Source organism: Canis lupus, chromosome 37, assembly GCF_003254725.2.
Source record: "Canis lupus dingo isolate Sandy chromosome 37, ASM325472v2, whole genome shotgun sequence".
Lineage (NCBI taxonomy): Eukaryota > Metazoa > Chordata > Mammalia > Carnivora > Canidae > Canis > Canis lupus.
In genome coordinates this window covers 30,015,699-30,034,620 of record NC_064279.1, presented here as the reverse complement: position 1 = coordinate 30,034,620, position 18,922 = coordinate 30,015,699, and the positions used below count along the sequence as shown (strand labels likewise).

Here is an 18,922-nt window from a genome sequence, read left to right as displayed (position 1 = left end):
TGTCGCTCTCCCCGTTCTAACTGCTCTCGGGACAAGGAAGTTGTTGACACGATCACTGAGCTCCGTGTCAGGCACATAGTAGGCGCTTAATAAATGATGCTCGTCTGTGCAGTTTGGGTCCTATGTGCGTCAACTCAAAAGAGCTCGTGTGGACGAGCGCAAGTGTGCGGTGTGGGTGGCTGTCCCTCCGCCACCAGCCCTGCCCGTCCCATCCCACCTGTAGGCCACTGTCCCGCTCCCAGGGGCTGAAAGGAGCGGCTGGAGGAGGGCATAGGGAGGCCTCGGAGGCCGCGCACAGGAGTGACGTGAGGAAATGCCCTGGGCCTCCGGGACTCAGGCACCGGTTCCACAGGTCTGATCCAGACCCCGGGGCCCCGGTGAGACGCCAGGCTGCCCACGTGAGCCCTTCCCGAATTTCTGACCCTCCAAATTTTGAACAAAATAAAAAAGCTGCTATCAGCTGCTAAGCTGCAGGGTGATTGGCCACACGCGACAGCCACCTGCCAGTGGGCCACTGGACTCCGTTCCCACCTGGTATCCAAAGGGCGGACCTTGTGTGTCTATTCCTGAGACAAGAGACACAGAAGTGATGTGGACACAAGGCAGTGTCCTACCGGTGAGCTTCACGAGCAGGTTCCTCTCCCACAAGTGTGCGTGAAGAGCCTGTAGCCAAGGAGTCATGGTTCTCATGATTTTCTTCCGACTTCCTCCGTGGTTCTATCCACCACTGCCGACCCCTGCCTCCTCTCCAAATTGTCTCTGGCCACGTTGAATTTGGTTTGAACTGACCCAGCCTGGACTAAGCATATTAGATTCTTATATTGGCCACATTGAAAGGTATTCAGATTTTTCCATGTTTTTGCTCCTTATGTAAACACAAGCGGTGCAACATGATTAGGGCGTGGAAAGCTTGGAATTAACAGAATTTTCCATTCCCGAGCATTGATGACATAACTACACTGTATAGGATGCGTGTATTGAATATCTATCACATATAGATACTAGTTTAGATTCTTCAAGAACATCAGCGCAAAACAGAAATCTCCCCTCCTGTGGAATCCACGTTCTTGCAGAGGAAGCCGGACGATAAGCCATAAGCCTGATAAAAAGATAAATTCTGGGACGCCTGGGTGGCTCAGCGGTTGAGCGCCTGCCTTGGGCTCAGGGTGTGACCCTGGGGTCCCGGGATCGAGTCCCGCATTGGGCTCCCCACAGGGACTCTGCTTCTTCCTCTGCCTGTGTCTCTGCCTCTCTCTTTGCCTCTCACGAATAAATAAATAAATAAAATCTTTTTAAAAACGATAAATTCCACAGTATGCTGGAAGGTGATGAGTGCTGTGGAGGAAAGAAAAAGCAGGTTACTGCACGCACAGAAAGCACATGGGCAAGGGGCAGTTTGACTTCATCCTGGAGTCATCAGGACGATGCACATTCAAAGAATTTGAAAGAGGTGAGAAATTTAGCTGAGTGAAAATCAAGAAAAGAGATGCCGGGCAGAGACCATAGCTCTAGCCAAAATGCTGCAAGACAGGAGTGAGCCTCCTGTGTCTGAGGCAAAGCAAGGAGCCAGAGCGGCTGCTGCAGAGCGTGGGAGGCTGGAGCTCCAGCACAGGGGAGAGCTCGGTGGGGGCTGCGTGTGCAGGGCCTGACGGCCTTGGCAAGGACTTGGCCTTTCCTCTTCTTAAGATTTTAGTTATTTATTCCTGAGGCACAGAGAGAGGCAGAGACACAGGCCGAGGGAGAAGCAGGCTCCATGCAGGGACCCGCTGCGGAACTCGATCCCGGGACCTGAGGTCACGCCCTGGGCCGAGGCCTTGCTCCACCGCCAGCCCCAGGCGGCCCTCCCTTCCTCTTCTTCCCCCCACGTTCATGGTGAGGGAGCAGCGGGCTAGCTGAGGCAGGGCACTAGCGGGGACCCCCGCACCCCGCACCCCGCACCCGCACCCCGCTGCCTGAAGCTGGGGGAAGGGAAAGCCAAGGGGCAGCTAACCAGCTCCCAGCCCGGAGTGTCCCGCCCTTTACCAACGTCTCCGTGATTCTCCGGGTGGGAGCCTTCTCCTCGAGGCCCCACCGCCGCCCCGACTGCCCAGTCCCCAGCCCGCCCCGGGCCAACGCGGGGCGCCTTGCCCGAGGGAGACCCCACCCTGGCTGGACGGCAGCCCGGCCTCCGGGGCCTGGGTCTCCTGGGGCACGCGGCAGTCACTTCGGACACCTCCGACACCTCCCTTGGCCTCGCCTCCCCGCCCCCCAGGTGTGTCATCAGCGCCCCCCGCCTCCCACCGTCAGAAAATCCCCTGCCTGCCCCCGAGACGTCGGGCCAACTCTTGCCGCGGCCTCCATGGCCTCCGTGGCCTCAGCGGCCTCCGCACCTCACCAACATCCCCAAAGTACGTCCCTCAGATCCCTGACTCACCTGGTGGTTCATCTCCTCTGTGCTGTGAGATGCGGATCGAATTTTATCTTTTTCCAGATGGTGAATCACTGTCCCCTCATCATCTATTGGAAAAGCCCGTCCTTGCCCCGTCCCTCCTGGAGGTGCCAGCTTGGTCGTGGACTTGCCAGGGCGCCGGGGCTCTTTCTAGAGCTTCTGTGACTTCGTGTACGTGGCCGCGTCGAGCAGGCCTGGTCCCATGCTGAAGTGCTTCTTTTTTTTTTTTTAATTTCTGTTTTTTTAAAGATTTTATTTTTTCATGAAAGACACACAGAGAGACGGAGAGGCAGAGACCCAGGCAGAGGGAGCAGCAGGCTCCATGCAGGGAGCCCGACAGTGGGACTCGATCCCGGGTCTCCAGGATCACGCCCTGGGCTGGAGGCGGCGCTAAGCCGCCGAGCCCCCTGGGTTGCCCTGAAGCGCTTCTTTTTAAATGTTTCCAGACTGTTCCTGCGTTTATCTTTCCATATAATCTTTACTCCTACTTGCCCTGCTCCCTAAACAATGTCTTGGTATTTTTACTAGAACTGATGCTTTTATACTGTTGAGTAATCCTATGCAAAACCGAGAATGTGTGCACTTTTATTTAAATCTACATCTTGTGTCTTTCAGGAAATTTTTTTTTTTTCTCAAATGAGGTTTCCAACATTTCATGTTAAATTTATTCCCAAGTGATTTTTTTTTCTATTTTTGTTGCTGTGGTAAATAGACATCTGCCTACTATGGGATTTTTGAACCGATAATCCTACAAACAAAGGTTATTGGGTTTTGTTTTGTGTTTGTTTTTTGTCTTTTGAAATTATATCCTGCTTCTTGACTGAATTCCTTAATTGCTTGAGTGCTGAGTGCTCTTACTATTTTGTGTTCCCCTCTTTGTCCCGAGAAACTATACTTTTCATAAAACCTGGATATCAGTGGCACAATGATCGCGAATTATTTGAAGACTTTTTCTGCCACATTTCAGCCACAATTTGTGAAAGTGCATAAATGAAAACGAAGTGTACAGTGTGTTATCTCAAATCTTCATATTTAATTCTGATAAAAATTACCAAAGTCCTCATCATGCAGCTGAGTCAAATTGTGGCTGGTGTCTGGGAAGGTGAAGTGTATGTTTTCACATGGCACTGTACAAATGTCTTAGAGAAGCTTAAAAAATTACCCCCAAACATTAAGCAAATTACACGTGAGTGGATTTGAACCATTTAAAACTTTAGTAACGTATTGGGGAGGGTGTAAGAAGGAGTCTTCATGTATTTATTTTCTGATTTCCAAAAGCAGTAAGTAGACAAAAGTAGCTTTAAAAACAAATCTAATGTTTTTCGTGTTAAAATGCATTAACTAAGGATAGGACACAAATAAGCACCTAGTTGTGCTGAAAAACGCAATTTAGGAAAGTTCTCTCCAGTTGCAAGGATGTTTCTGGGTTCCTATCATCATTTCAATCGCCCTTTGATCACCTCTTTATTGACCTGCCTCCTAATGGATGCCGGGGAAGCTTCTACTTAGGTGCCTAAGCGCTGGAGTTGTTTATGTCTGTGACCTGAGTCTCAGAACCGAGTCACAGCAGGATCCGGAGGGGCCCGTACATCTCAGAACACAGAAAACCATTGGAGACTTGGTGTCGGTGTTTGCGCTCAGGATCTGAGCAGCAAATACTGAAAGGAACATAAAAGGAAGTGTGTGCACCTCGTGGGAGGCTCACAGCCCTTGCCTTTCTTCTGGCATCAGGGGCTTTGTTAGAGCCAATTCAACGAAAACATATGCCTCGTTATGTTTTTCTAGGTATCTCTGATGAAATTTAGGGAAAAGTGGGTTATTTCTTAGAGTCAATTGGTTATTTCAACAAAACCAAATAAAAACGTAGAGCGTTGAAGAACCGTTTGGAAGAGGATCTAGATATGGGTTCATCTGTTTATTTAACTGTTCCTTTGAGTATCTTCCCCACGCTCCCCCTTCTGGCCCTGGGGGAGCAGGATCGCTCACCTGCACCGCCTGCCTGTTCTTTTCCAACCTTGGTGCCAAATTCTTCACCTGGGTTATTTGATTTAATCCTTTTAAGCATGCTCTGTAGAAACGGTCCTCAAATTCCAGGTTTTCTGCTTCTAAAATGCACCCTCAAAAAAATAAAATAAAATAAAATAAAATAAAATAAAATAAAATAAAATAAAATAAAATAAAAATAAATAAAATAAAATAAAATTAAATTAAAATAAAATAAAATAAATAAAATAAAATAAAATGCACCCTCTCACTCCTTTCCCACACAGTGATTACAGACCCACACGGGAGGCCAGCAGGAAGTGCTCAGGCCCACCTTCAGGACACCTGGGGCAGAAAGAGCACAGACTTTGGCCCTGGACTTATCTGGGTTTGAATTCCAAAGCAGCTGCTCACCTGCCAAGCTAACACTTGCAAGCTATTGCAAACATTCTGGGCGCCTGTTGCTTTCCTTACTTGGCAAATAAGTACAATTATATCATGAATATAAAGATGAAGGCACTTAAGGCTCAGTCTGTTAAGCGTCAGTCTGACTCTTGATTTCGGCTCAGGTCATGACCTCAGGGTTGTGAGATGGAGCCCTGCTTCAGGCTTTGTGCTGGGCACAGAGGGTGCTTAAGATTCTCTCTTTAAAAAAAAAAAAAAAAGATTAAGGCATTTAAAGTAGGTGACCTAGTATCCGTAGTAGATAATAAATATCAGTACCTTTCTTCTCCCCCCTTCAATTATAAGCGACAGAGATGAAGCAGGGATTGAACCTGCTTTGGAGAGGTTGATGGAGAAGAGGAGAACGCTGTGTGGCATGTGCCCCCCTCGAGGCAAAGCTCACTTTGGGGTAGACTTGGGATGTGTGGCTTGATCCCATTTGGAGTTCCTGGTTCACAGCTTTTTTTTTTTAAAAAAAGATTTTATTTATTAATTAGTGGTTAATTATTCATGATTATTCAGAGAGAGAAGCAGAGACACAGGCAGAAGGAGAAGCAGGCTCCCTGCGAGGAGCCTGATGCAGGACTCGATCCCAGGACCCCAGGACCCTGGGATCATGCCCTGGGCTGAAGGCAGACACTCAACCCCGGAGCCAGCCCGGCGTCCCCTGGTTCACAGCCTTTTAGAAAGGCTGATAGCTGGCAGTGCCGTGCAGGTGTTCTCTGGCCCAGCCCCTTGGGGGCCTGTTGCCAGTTTAAGAAGGAACACAGAGGGCTTGAATGAGCAGCCCTGGGGCTGTGGGTGGGCCGCAGTCTCCCAGGGGGGCGAGTGCTCCGAAGTCACGGGGAGAATCCCTGCAAGGGTCCCGGCTGGAGCTGCTGGCCGAGACCTCCTAAGGTCTAGAAAGACAGGGCAGGTGCTAGGGGCTCTGGCCCTGGGAACCTTTCTTCCTGGGATCTTCAGGTGATTCCGTTTGGCTTTAAACCTTCGTTGGACCTCGGTTCCTTCGGCGTGTGTTGGCGCTGCGGCGGCGGCCCCTAGGCCGGAACCCCCCGGGTAGCTGGTGGCCGCAGACCTGTTCTGTGACCTCTGGGTTCAGATGTCTTGACCTGTAAGGAGTGACAGTAAATACGTCTAGACACTGTCATAGCGAATATTACATGAGTTAATACATAGACGGTGTATTTTTTTAAAGATACATTTATTTATTTGCGAGACAGAGAGAAAAAGAGTGCATGAGAGGGTGCAGGGGGGGCGGCAGAAGGAGAGAGAGGGCACCCGAGTCCCTGCTGGGAGGGCGCACTGCGGGGCTGGGGCTCAGGACCCTGAGGTCACAACCTGCGCAGAAAGCAGCAGCAGGCACTGCACCCCCCACCCCCGCGGGCCCCGGGCGCCCCCTCACGCAGGGTTTTGACCGCGGCCCGCCCCCTGCTCGACGCCCAGTAGATCCGAGCTTTGCTCCTCCGTCAAGCTAGGCGGGAACAGCACAGTTTCAAGGACTATGCAGGGCTCCGAGCGTCGCTGCCCCCCGGGGGTCGGTCAGGCAGCCCTGGCCGCTGGCGCTGTGACAAGGCCCGCGGCCGTGGCTGGGCCGGAACCTTCCTTGTCCGCTGCCTGACTGGTCCCCGGGACTCGCGCGGGTCTCCTGCGGGCAGAGGCGGCCGTGGAAGGCGAGCCCGAGCGCAGGCCGGGAGGCCGCAGCCCTGCACAGGCGGCCGCGACTCCTCCAGGCCCGGGAGGTGGGTGGGAATGTGGAAAGGAGCGAGTCCACAGTCCTGACAAGAGTAGAGGGCGCGGAATCGACCCCACGCCTGGGCTGTGACCTCGGAACGTGGTGCGGCCCAGGGACTTGGCCACGCCAGCCAAGGGCAAGGCAACGGGCGAGGCGAGGACCGGGTCCCCAGCCCTCATCGCGGCCCCTGGACCAGAGAGCTGGAAAGGGCCTGGGCGGTGCTGGGCCCAAACCTTCTGTTTTGACACCAGGGCTCCGCAGCCCCCGTCCCAGCTCCACCGCCTTTAAGCTCGCTTCTCGTTGACCAAGTTGTGGTTGGCAGGTGGCCTCTGGTGAAGGATGGATGAGGCCCGAGGAACGGCCCCGGGCGCATTAAGCGTTTTCCCACTTCAGTGGGTCAATTTTCCTCCCAAGAAGGGAAGGTTCGCGCGGGAGCTGTTGCTCGGGATGGACACAGGGGGTCTCCACCGCCCCGTCCGGCCTCCGGCCAGCCCGGGTTTCTGCTCCTCCTGAAGGGCTTACTCCACCCCTCACGGTTACTCACTGCTCCAGAGCTTCACTTTCCCGGAAATCCAGCTCTGAGCTAACGTTCAGACTTTCCCTTTTTTTTTTTTTTTTCATTTTTTTAGATTTTATGTATTTATTCATGAGAGACACTCAGAGAGGCAGAGACGCAGGCAGAGGGGGAAGCAGGCCCCGCACGGGGAAGCGTGAGGGCCACGGGCCTAGGGAGAGGGGTCGAGAGCTCTGGGGGCCTCCACGGTCTCCGCGGGGCTTTCCTCGCAGGTGTGTGATGTCCCCCTCCTCATTAGGGGGAAGCCACCCCGCGTGGAGGGTGGTGACTGCAGGAGGGTGTGGGCACTGCTGTGCAGGGGAGAGGGAACCCTCTTCAGAATCTTACAAATGCTGCAAGGTTTGGCCGGAGAAATGCCCCGGAGAGCTGGGAGCAAAGAGGACGAGATAAAGGAAAGGTCAGAGTCTAAAACATGCTGGGGGCTGAAAGGTAACCGTACTGGAAGGGCAGCGGGCTGTGCAGGCAGGGAGGCCCATCTGAATCCCAGCTGCGCACCTTCCACAAGCCGAACCATTCTGAACCTCGGTTTCCTCGTCTGTGCAAGGGAGCTAGTGACTTACCCAGAACAGCTGGAGCATCTCTTTCCAAAATGTGTGACCAGAGAGGAAACGAGAGGTAGGGGAGGAGAAGAATGTGCTTTACAACGACGACAAAGGGGGGAAGGAGCCTGCGGGAAACCTCCACCGTCGGATGCACAGCTGGCGATTGTGTGCTCACTCCGCTCTCAGGATGCAGCATCAGAGGCTGGAGTGGTCGCCTCGGAGGTAAGGTTAACGGCTAGTGTGTCGCCTGGGAGCACTGGCTTTAGAACTCTGACCCACACCGGGAAGAGCCACGTGGAAACACAGGTTTATGGCGGTGTGGTGTCGTACGGACAGAAATAGAAGTCAACGTTCTTGATCTCTCTCGACAGAAGAAGAAAACTACTTTTTTTTTTTAAGATTGTATTTATTTATTCATGAGAGACAGAGAGAGAAGCAGAGACACAGGCAGAGGGAGAAGCCTGATGCGGGACTCGATCCCAGGACCCTGGGGTCACACCCTGAGCCGAAGGCAGACACTTGACAAGTGAGCCACCCAGGGGCCCCAAGTACTGACTTTTAAATCCTGGCAGTGTCTTTAGGAGGCATAAGAATGATCATCTCCATTTTACAGATGAGAATACTGAGTCACAAGGAGGTTAAGCATCTTGCCCAAAGTCACATGACCTATTGGAGGAGAAACCGGCCCGGCACTCAGGGCTTCTGGCTGCAGGCCCCTCTCGTCATCTAAGGCAACCCCAGCACCGAGACAGGTCTGTGGCCACACTTCCCAGGGCACAGCTAGGTGATTCTGTTCTCCATCACCCTTCCTGGTCCCTCTTCCAGATCTTGAATCACCAGCTGAGAGGTTTGGTTCCTTGCCTGACACACACGTTTATCCAGGGACCCTGTGCTTGTCATGCTCAGCTACCCATGGTCACGGGGCTGCACGGGGGCTTCACAAGTAAAACCTACAGAAAGCAAAGACTGCTGTTCATTGGGAGCCCTGGGCCAGCACTTCTCTGTTTGATGCTGGAATTTAAGCATCAACCAGGGATTCCAGCACATTCCTTAAGAGGTTGGCAACGTATATACCAATGTGGCATCAAGCTGCAGACCGAACCAGAAGCCTCTCAAACGGGAAGGTGTCTCCTACCCAGCTCTAGACGGGGCCCCTCAATGTGACATCTGTGTCTTGGGCAGTTCATCAGCACCAACACTGTATATGCTCAGGAGCCTGGGGTGTGGCTGTTGTCTGAGTCTCCAGAATTCCAAAGCAGGGTGGATATGAGTCGTAAGGAAATGGTAGCAGAAACCAGACACAAGTGGAATGCAGCAATCTGGAACGGTGCCAACCCATTTCAACAGGGACCCAGAGTGGGGAAGGTGAGCCGAGGAATGCAGACGGATCAAATCAAAGGCTAATCCTCACGTATGAGACATTTTGGTTGCTTCAAAGGTACTTGGTCTTACCCACGACGCCACCATATTCTGCATTTTTATTTTTATTTTGTTTATGTATTTATTTAAAGTAGGCTCCATGCCCAGCATGGATCCCAGTGTGGGGCTTGACCTCATGACCCTGAGATCAAGACCGGAGCTGAGGTCCAGTCAGACACTTAATGCCCCAGGTACCTCCTCCTGCGTTGTTCATGGTGACTGCAGCCGCCGGCCCACATCAGAGCGTGTCTGCATTCCACTTTGTGGTGATAACCATCGGCCTGCTTTGCTGAGGTATCTCATATTTGGCGAATCAAATGAGAAACCCAGGAGCTGCTCTTCCCCTCCCCACTTATCTTTAGTTTAGTTAGCCTTTAACCAGATTGCCATTACGATCGATCGGAAAGAAAGGCCTTGCACATTTCCTGAAACGTGTTGCTGGGTATCAGTAAGTCTTACTTAGTCACAAAGATTTATGGTTCTGAAGGCAGGAGCCATCAGGAAGTGCTTTCCATAATCACACAGAAAATGGCATACTTTGCACCTTTGTCTTTTCTAAAGAAAATACGGCATCTGCCGTGTGATGGAACAACAGTGGAATAGTGTTCATTGGCATATACGTCGTCTGGATGGGTGATTAAAAACTCTAAGGCAGGGATGCAGGTCTCTGCAGGGTTATCTGTCTCCTTCTGGAATCAATTCACATTCTCGAGGGTTTGACGTACATGCAAGAATCCTTCAACAGGCCCAGAGGAGGTGACAGGCCAGATCGCTCTTGGTACAACGCATGTAGTGATGCTTTTAAAGCCAGTTTGTGGTCTCTAGAGATAATAGACACAATCGGGTTAAGGATGGACCAAAAGGACTTGGCTGGCATTCCAGAACCTACCTGAAGAGGCAGGGATCTACTCAAGGTATCTGCCCAGAAGAACAGGTGGGGGTGAGGTGTATCTGTAGCAGCTCACTTGCTGGCTTTCCCCCTTCTCAAGGTTGTGTCCCGGTCCCACGGCAGCTTCCCATGAATCCCCACTGCATGAAAACCACGCTGGGAGTCTGTTGACGTAGATGGAAACAGTCTGACAGCGCATGCGTTGCCTTCCCTGGTGACTTATTTCAGGAAGTGATAAAACCCACAAAGGAACGGTGTCCTTGTGCAGGAGCCTGCACGTTGTGCATCTGTGTGTCTGCACGTGCACACGCGCACGCATGCGTGTCTGTGAATTAAGTTCCACCTACACTCTGAATTTCTTGGCCAGGATCGCTCATTTTTCTCAAATCTCTAAAAGTACATCGAAAAATCCTACCCAATGGAGCACGGAGCTGTTAGAACAGTTCCTTCAGACATCGTGCCCTATGCCTGCAGCTGGACATGTCCCCAGGTTAGTGTCCTTCAAGCACCGCTGTGCTCCAGCACACACTAGCCCCTTCCCCTGCACTCCTGGACTCCCCGCACCGTGCTCTCACCCTGCCTGAGAAAACCATTAGCTCTTCATTGTTTAAAAGTAAGGTGTACATTCACTGACTGGCACCAGTGCCCTTTAAAAACTGGTCCGTTTGCCACTTTAAAACACCCACTGTCCTAATGTGCCCCGCATCTCAGCTAAACTGGGGAGTGAGTGTGAAGACAAGAGGGCTGCACACGCTGAGCCACTGGGTAGGCCGAGGGGTAGAGGGCTGTAAGGTGAGGGGGATTCAGCAAAGGGGAAAAGGACAGGGCTAGTGAGGTAGCAGAGCCCAGAAAGTGCTGTCCCGGAGGCGGACTAGCCAGGCTCCCAGGGGTCAGGAGTGGTTGGGGTCCAGGACTGCCAGCGGATGGAGCCCGTGATCAGAGCTGCCCCACCACGTGGGCACTGGGACCTCACTGGGATCTGGATGGGAGCAGCTTGGCCAGGCCCAAACCCAGGTAGTCAGTTCAAAGGAATGTGGGCTGCGCGGAAAGGAAGACAGAGTAACGGCGAGTGTGACTTAGAGACACGGGGGCAGACACAAGGGAAGGGGGGAAAGGGGTGCCAGCAGATGTCTTGGCTTCTTTCTGCAAGATGCAGGGTATCCCTGCAGGGCCACGGAGTGCCCCTGGGACGGGAGGAGGGGTGAGGGGCAGTGGGCACCCCGGGAGGCCGGGAGGGATGAGCTGTAGCCCAGGTGGGGGAAGGCGGGAAGCCAACCCGGTTCGAAGGATGAGGAAGCTCCGCTCTGATTGCTTCCATTTTCTCAGCACAACAGAGGCTGAGGGGGAGGCCCCCGGCGCTGAAGGGGAGACAGGAAGGGACGTGGAAAGTAGTCCTCCAGGAGAGGGCAGGTGGCTGGTGAGCCTGCCCTGGGCCTATTTAAATCTGTGGGCATGAATTTCTTTTTATTTTTATTTTTTAAGATTTTTATGTATTTTTTTCTTGAGAGACCCAGAAAGAGACATAGACACACAGGCAGAGAGAGAAGCAGGCTCCCTGTGAGGAGCCTGATGCAGGACTCGATCCCGGGACCCTGGGGTCACGCCCTGAGCTGAAGGCAGATGCTCAACTACTGAGCCACCCAGAGGGCAGTGAAATATATTCTTAATTCCAGAGGTACATGGGCTTGTGTATTATTGCTGGGAACTGTCTCCGTGTAAATTGCTACAGCCTTTCTTGATGGATGTACGTATAGAGAGAGAGAGGCCTGGACATGGTTTACTCCTTCAGTCAGTAATTTCAATTTTTAAAAAAGATTTTATTTATTTTCTTGAGAGAGAGAGAGAGAATGAGCAGGGGGAGGGGCAAAGGGAGAAGCAGCCTCCTCTCTGACCCAGGAACTGTATATGCTGCTGGATCCCAGGACCCTCAGACCTGAGCCGAAGGCAGCCGCTTAACCACTTGAGCCCCCCAGCCGCCCCACCAATAATTTGAATTTTACAGATTCATCCTCGTGTAATCAGTAGTGTGGGCCAAAATTTTATGCACAGGATTTCCATCGTGATAAATATAAAATAAAACCCAGAAACAATCTCAGTTCTTAGTCGTCAGGACTTAGATTTCCAGGAATTTCACGTCTCGGTTACAAGGACACAGAATAGGCCCAAGAACGGGCTTCCATCCGTATGGCCTCTAAGTATCATTTTCACATTAGAAACCGATATTGAGAAATTCCCACAAAATAACATGAAGTAAAAAAGCCCATGGTAAGCATCCTGGTCGCAGTCACAATGTCACCGGGCCCCTGCAGTCCCCTGCGTCCTCTCCCGTCCGCCTCCACGGCTCTTCCGGAGTCTGCTCACGCGGGGTACGGGTGACCTTTTCAGCAGGACCCGGGCACTCCCAGCCTGTAAGCCTTGAATGGTTTCTCATCTCTTGGCCGCATAGTCTGACCCCGTGAAGTGCCCTCCGGGGCCGTGACCTGCCCGGCCCCACACTCAGGCTCTCGGGCTCCCACATTCTCCAGCCCTTGACCAGGCCCGGGCTCTTCCCCCCACTTCGGTTGTGCTCCTCAGCTCCCTCCCGGGCCAGGCCAACCGCGGTCTCACCTTCTTCTACCTCCCGGCCTCAGGAGAACCTTCACATCCCCAGTCACCTTCATGTCCCCGAGCTGTGACCGTGCAAACTAGTTCAGACGCCTGCCAACCCCGAGGTAAGTTTCAGGCTCAGTTCAAGACAGACCAAGTCACCAGAGCTGATTGCGTCTCCACCTCTAGACCCCATTTGCTTGGCGTTGGCTCCATAGAGAAGCTGAGGCCTCCTGGGACTGAGATGGCTGCAGCTGTTCCTGCTGCCTCATTCTCCTTCAGCCCCAGTGGGGAGAGGGGACCTACTTCTCCAAGAGTGACCCGGAATTCAGTCCTGTGGGCTCGGGTTACGGACTCGGGGCACTCGCCTGCTTCAGAACCAGTCGTGGTCACTGTGGATGGGCGATGCTCTGATCGGCTGAGACTAGGCCAGGGCCACCCCTCAGACAAAGAGTTCGTGGGTGGGGTGGGTCCCAAACCTAAACTAGGAGTGCAGGAAGCAGGGGAAATGGGTCCTCAAGAGGCAAACACTGTATGTCTCACGGGGAGTTTCTTACTTCACGTTTGCTGAGCACTTGATCCCTCCCTTCCGTGGCATCCGTGATGTTTGGGGGCCTGTAACTGTTGAATGCCATTATTTGCTTGGGGTTTGTCGTTCCCGTAACACCCTGCCCTCACCCTGAGAGGGACCCTGTCTCCTCCGCTCGCTGTCCTCGTGCGCCGCCAGCACAGCTCTGGGCACAGAGCACGTGCTCAATTAACTATGTTCTAAAAACCAAACAGAGCCCACAGCAGACGGTAAGAGAGTCACATGACAGGACTCCAGTTTTCGTTTTAAAAAACCACGTCCCTCTCCTCCTCTGTCTCCACGGAACTGCAAATCTGAGAGGAACTACACCACATAGAGCAGTGGTTATTTCTTGAGGGTAGGATCAAGAATGGGATTTTAAAGCAACACTTTTCTTGGTTTTCCTCATCTCCAATGAACCTGTATTATCCTTAACTGAAAATTTTTCTGAAAATATTCTTTAAAATATATTGGGTAAGGTGCTTCCACTTGGAATCAACATATCCTGTTTTGACAAGAAAACAGATTTTCTTTTTTTTTTTTTTTAAAGATCCTATTTATTTATTCATCAGAGAGACACAGAGAGAGGCAGAGACCCGGGCAGAGGGAGAAGCAGGCTCCCTGCGGGGAGGCCAATGTGGGACTCGATCCTGGGACCCCAGGGTCATGCCCTGGGCTCCCCCAGGTACCCCGGATATTAATAGTTTCTAAGTTAAACTCCCCTCGTTTTTGAATCAAACGTTCCCCAGCATGGGTCACACTATAAGGGAACTTCCTCCCGCTTTTTCTTTTCCATAACCATCTCCAGCACTGAGATGTCTTGAGTTTTCAAGAACAACTTGAGCATCCCAGCTCTTTCCTTGAGCAATAAAACCCTTAAAGCAGAGAGGGCCCTGGGGGCTTGTCACAGGCTCGGCAGGGCAGGTGGGGCAGGGCTGGGTCCCTCACTGGAGCCTGGAGCGAGAAAGAAAAAGACACACAGAGGTTAGAGTTGCACTGGGTAAAGTCAAAGGCCAGAGATAGGGAGCAAACGCACCCTGGGTGACAATGACAAGTTTAGAAAGCAGGTCTCCTAAATTCATGGTACATTGTGGATCATCTGTCAAGAGACAAACACCCCACTGGCTGGGGTGTAACTATTAAGCACCCTCTTCCAGAACTCTCCGGAAGATGAACCAACCCCCGGGGCGGGAGCCAGCAGGAGGTGTGCAGCAACCTGGGGGGGAGCTTTGGGAGAACTTTGAGGCCGTCGTGGGGGCTCTGAGTGTGCACGGTGCCCTGCTGCGGAGAACACCCTCTGCCTTCTGGCTCTGGCCAGCTCTCTGACGTCCTATCATGCAAGTCCTGACACAGAGGCTCAGTCTAGGTTCTTCGGGAAATGCCACTCTCTTCCTTCTGAGCACTGGCTTCTCACCTCCAGGTCTGCGTCACTGCCTCAGGGGCAGCCTTTGCTGCCACCAACCTCAAGGTGGCTTCCCCTCAGCCCATCCCTGCCACCTGCGCTCACCTTCCTTATAATCTTCTCACCTACTTAATGCTCATCTTACTTGATAATTATTATTTCAAATCATTATTATTTATTTACCTGTTTATTATTTGCTGTCCCACAAGAAACTGCGTGCTTCCGGAGAAAGACAGCCTGTTTGTGCCCAACCGGACCCCCATCTCCTTCTGTGGGAGGGGCACGGAGTGCGGGGCATGCGGGCCTGGGTGGGTGGAGCTCGCCTCATTCGGCCCCCACCCCGCGGAACTTACACAGCGCGTCCTAGGAAGCGCTTCCACCCGTTTTGGCTTCCAGGGACCACCCAGGTGAAGCCTTTACACCCTCCCGCAGGCAGGGATCTCTAGGTACTCGGGGAAACCAAAGGTCTCTCCCCAAAGATCGGATGTATACACTCAAGACTCTGCCTACAGCCCCGGGGTGGGGGTGGGGGTGGGGGTGGGGGTGGGGGTGGGGGTGGGGGTTCTGGAGACTTCCACCGCCACAGGTCAAAACTGGAGGCTCAAGAAAAATGAAGTGACTGGAGCCTGGAAGCCACGAAGTCTTAGGAGAGGCATCTTAAGACCAGGCCCTAGAAACCGTCTGTCCTTGGGTTGCAGGGTCGAGAGGAAAGAAAGGAAGAAAGGAAGAAAGAAATCGCGGCCTGCGTCGCTTCTGGTTCCGCTCTCCATCCGCTCCCCTGGCGGTTTAGGCCCCCCCCCCCGCCCCCCGCCTCCGCCACTTTCCCCAGGTGCCCGCGCAGACACACGATTCTCAGATAAAGGGACGACTCGCTCCGGGGCAGAATCCAGCCCCTCGGGGCTCGGGCTCGGGCTCGGCTCGGGCTGCCGGGTGCCGCGGTGCAGAGGCCCGGCAGGTGCAAGTGCACCTGCTGCCGCCTGCGGGGCGCCGCCGGGAGCTGCGGAGGAGGCGGGGGGGGGGGGGGGCGGGGGTGGAGGAAGCGGAGGGGAGGGAGGGAGGGGAGGGGAGGGAGGGGGAGCGCGGGGAGGAGTCGCCAACTTTCAGTTCGAGGGCATTGTGGGAAGCTGCCCGGGTCTGCGGGCCGCTCACCTGTCGGCCGGGCTCCCGCGCTCGCCTGCGCCCCGGGCCCCCGCGCCTCCCCGGCCGCCGGCGCTCGTCTGGGGCGGAGGCCCGGCCACCATGGTGAGTGCCGGGGGGGGGGGGGGCACCTGCTGCGGCCGCGGGAGCCGCCGCCCCACGGGACGCACGCTCGCCGCCCCCGGGTGGGCGCGCTCCTCCGTTCATTCCGCGGTCCGCGGGCGCGGGGTCGGGGCCGGGGTCGGGGTCGGGGCCGGCGTCGGGGTCGGGGCCGGGGCCGGGGTCGGGGTCGGGGCCGGCGTCGGGGTCGGGGCCGGGGCCGGGGTCGGGGCCGGCGTCGGGGCCGGCGTCGGGGTTGGCGTCGGGGTCGGGGTCGGGGCCGGGGCCGGGGTCGGGGTCGGGGCCGGCGTCGGGGTCGGGGCCGGGGCCGGGGTCGGGGCCGGCGTCGGGGCCGGCGTCGGGGTTGGCGTCGGGGTCGGGGTCGGGGCCGGGGCCGGGGTCGGGGTCGGGGCCGGCGTCGGGGCCGGCGTCGGGGCCGGCGTCGGGGTTGGGGTCGGGGTCGGGGTCGGGGCCGGCGTCGGGGCCGGGGTCGGGGTTGGGGTCGGGGTCGGGGTCGGGGCCGGGGTCGGGGTCGGGGTCGGGGCCGGCGTCGGGGCCGGCGTCGGGGCCGGGGTCGGGGTTGGAGTTGGGGTCCGGGTCGGGGCCGGGGTCGGGGCCGGGGTCGGGGCCGGGGTCGGGGTTGGAGTCGGGGTCGGGGTCGGGGCCGGGGTCGGGGCCGGGGTCGGGGCGGGGGCCGGGGCCGGGACGGGGGCGGAGCGGACCTGTGCTGGGGCGGGGGCTGCGTCCTCGCAGCAGGAGGAGGGAGGCGCGGGCGGCGCGGGCGGCGGGCGGCGCGTGGTCTACCGGGAAAGTAAGGGCTCCCGGGGCGACACGGAGCGCCCGAGCCCGCGCCCAGGCGACCTGCAGAGCGCGCGGGGAGGCGACCCCTGGGCACCGGGAGGCCGGGGGTCCGGGGCTCCGCGGGGGGCGCGCCGAGGCCGAGGCCCGAGCCGCGGGGCGGGACCTCGAGGGCGGGCGGGTGGGTCTCGGGGCCACGGAGCGGAGCCTCCGCGACCCCCGGCGGGGCCTGGGGCGGGGCCTGGGGCGGGGCGGGTGTGAGTCCTGCCCCGGCGACAGGGACCCCGCTTCACGGGCCCAGCGGAGCTTGGGGCGCCTCGGCCTGCCCTGGGGCTGCCCTGGGGCTGCGCTTCCGAGGCCCCTCACCGCCCGCGTCCGGGGTAGATGCGGGGCGCAGGGCGGGGCCGGCGGGCCGCGGGGTGGGACGGGGCCGCGGGGGTCACGGGGGCTCGCTCCGCTCCTGGAGGTTTGCTGCTCGGCCAGGGCCGCTGCTGCCCCGGAGGCCTCCTTGGAGGACAGCGCGAGGCCGAAAGGAGGCCGTGACCAAGGGAGCAGCTCTGCGCCTTGCTGGGCTTGCTCGGGTTTCCCGGGGAGGGGAGCGAGGTGACCGTGCGCGCGGCCGGCCACTGCCCCGAGGGAGGGTCGGGGTCGGGGCCGGGGTCGGGGCCGGGGCCGGGGCATGGCCGAGCAGCCACCCGCGGCCTCCGCCTCCAGCAGGGGCAGCATCCTTGCTCCGGACAGCACTGGCTGCGCAGGGTTGTTAGTGGCAGGTGGCCAGAGGAGTGTGGAGTCCCCCGGCCTGGCCCCCAGGCCTTCCCCCACAGCAGCGCTCCTGTTCCTGGGCTCCTCTGGAGGCCACCGGGCGCTCGGCCCCGACCCCCTCTCAGGCAACCTTGCAGCAACCAGATGACACCAGGGTTAGCTCCTTGCAGTTACCTGCTCCGGCCTGTCTCAGCCCGTGTCTCGGGACAGTCCCCTTGACCTCCCTGCGCGCCAGCTTGCTCCTCTGTGAAATGGGGATAGAAACTGTTCCAAACTGGTAAGAAGGGGTTCTCCAAGTGCAGTCCGAGGGATCTGAGGAATCCCTACAACTTGTCACAGGTCCACAAGGTCCAAGTATCTTCATAACGGTTCTTAATAGCACTGGGAGATTTTTTTGCCTTTTCCACATTCATTCCCCTGTGACTGTATGTGGACCTTGCTTGAGGCTCACACGCCCTGGGATAGTGTGACACTGTGAATGCAGAAGCAGCTAGGGGTGTCCGGGTCTCCTTGAGCCAGACATTAAGGAGATTTGAAAAATTATAAAATAGTGCCACTCTTTTCAGTAATTTTTTTTTTTTTGCTTTAGAAAATATTGTTACTATTCATTTAAAAAGTTATTTCTGTTAACATGTAATAGTATTTAAAAATGAGTTGGTGAATATGTAAAAAATTTTTTTTACCATTTAAGTGCATATTTAATGTTATTTAAATGCATATTACAGTATACATACCAAGGGACACAGCCTACCCGAATAGAGGCCTTTGGGGCTATTTTTAAGAGTGTAAAGGAGTCACAGGTTTGGTGAGTTAATGCAAGTGAATGCATGTAGAGCTTTGCCCACTGTAAGACCTCAAGAATATGACACCTCATCTGTTACTCCTGCCGTGCATTAGGGGAGAACAAGTGACCCTCCCTGTTGCCCAGCGGCTTGACTTTTGGGCAACGACCACCTTGTGACTTTCTGTCTTTTTCCCTGCTCTGTTCCTGGGTCTTGCCAGCTCTCAAGACTCTAGGAAACTGAAAAGCGCTCGCAGCATCCCGCCTGGTACCTCCACACAGGAAATGGTTCTTCATTCCATTGTGACAGTGGTCCAGGTTTCCAGCCCAGAGATTTCAGACCTCGTGCTTCTTGGGGCTGTGTTTGTATCTGTATTATTTTGTAGGAATCAGCTTTGTACTTCTGCACCCTGTCTTTGTTTTAGAAACCTCTGCCATGGAAAACAATGTAGGGCTATTGTGTTTCAGGGACTCCTGTGGTTTCTGAGCCCGGTGTAGTTAAACATCTTAGTGGGAAGCGTTTACCATTGAATGGTCAACAATGTCAATGGAAAAAGGAGGATTTTCTTTTATTTGTTTCTTTATTTTGTTTTCCTGGAAGAAGATAACAGTGGGGATTTAAAGGGTAAAGTTTGAAAGGCTTTGAAGACACCTTTAGTAAAAATGCAAGTGGACTTTGCTTTATGCAGGCTGCATGCTTCTGAAAAGTTGAAGTGACTCTTAAAACCACATTGTGAACAAGAGTGGAGTTACCGGTTGAAAGACACTCATGTGGTGC

General features: G+C 55.2%; 1 protein-coding gene across 5 annotated transcripts in view; it reads left to right on the top strand.

The window, feature by feature from the left end:
- Positions 1 to 18,922, top strand: part of WDFY1 (WD repeat and FYVE domain containing 1) — a 114,904-nt gene that overhangs the window by 47,392 nt on the left and 48,590 nt on the right. The window contains exon 1 of one of the 5 annotated variants that reach the window (XM_035710834.2): positions 15,651 to 15,809. The exons of the other annotated variants lie outside the window; for them this stretch is intronic. Within the exon in view, the coding sequence (XP_035566727.1) occupies positions 15,807 to 15,809 (3 nt within the window). The 5' untranslated portion in view covers positions 15,651 to 15,806. Of the gene's footprint in view, positions 1 to 15,650; positions 15,810 to 18,922 lie in introns of those variants that run through there. 5 annotated transcript variants of the gene reach the window in all.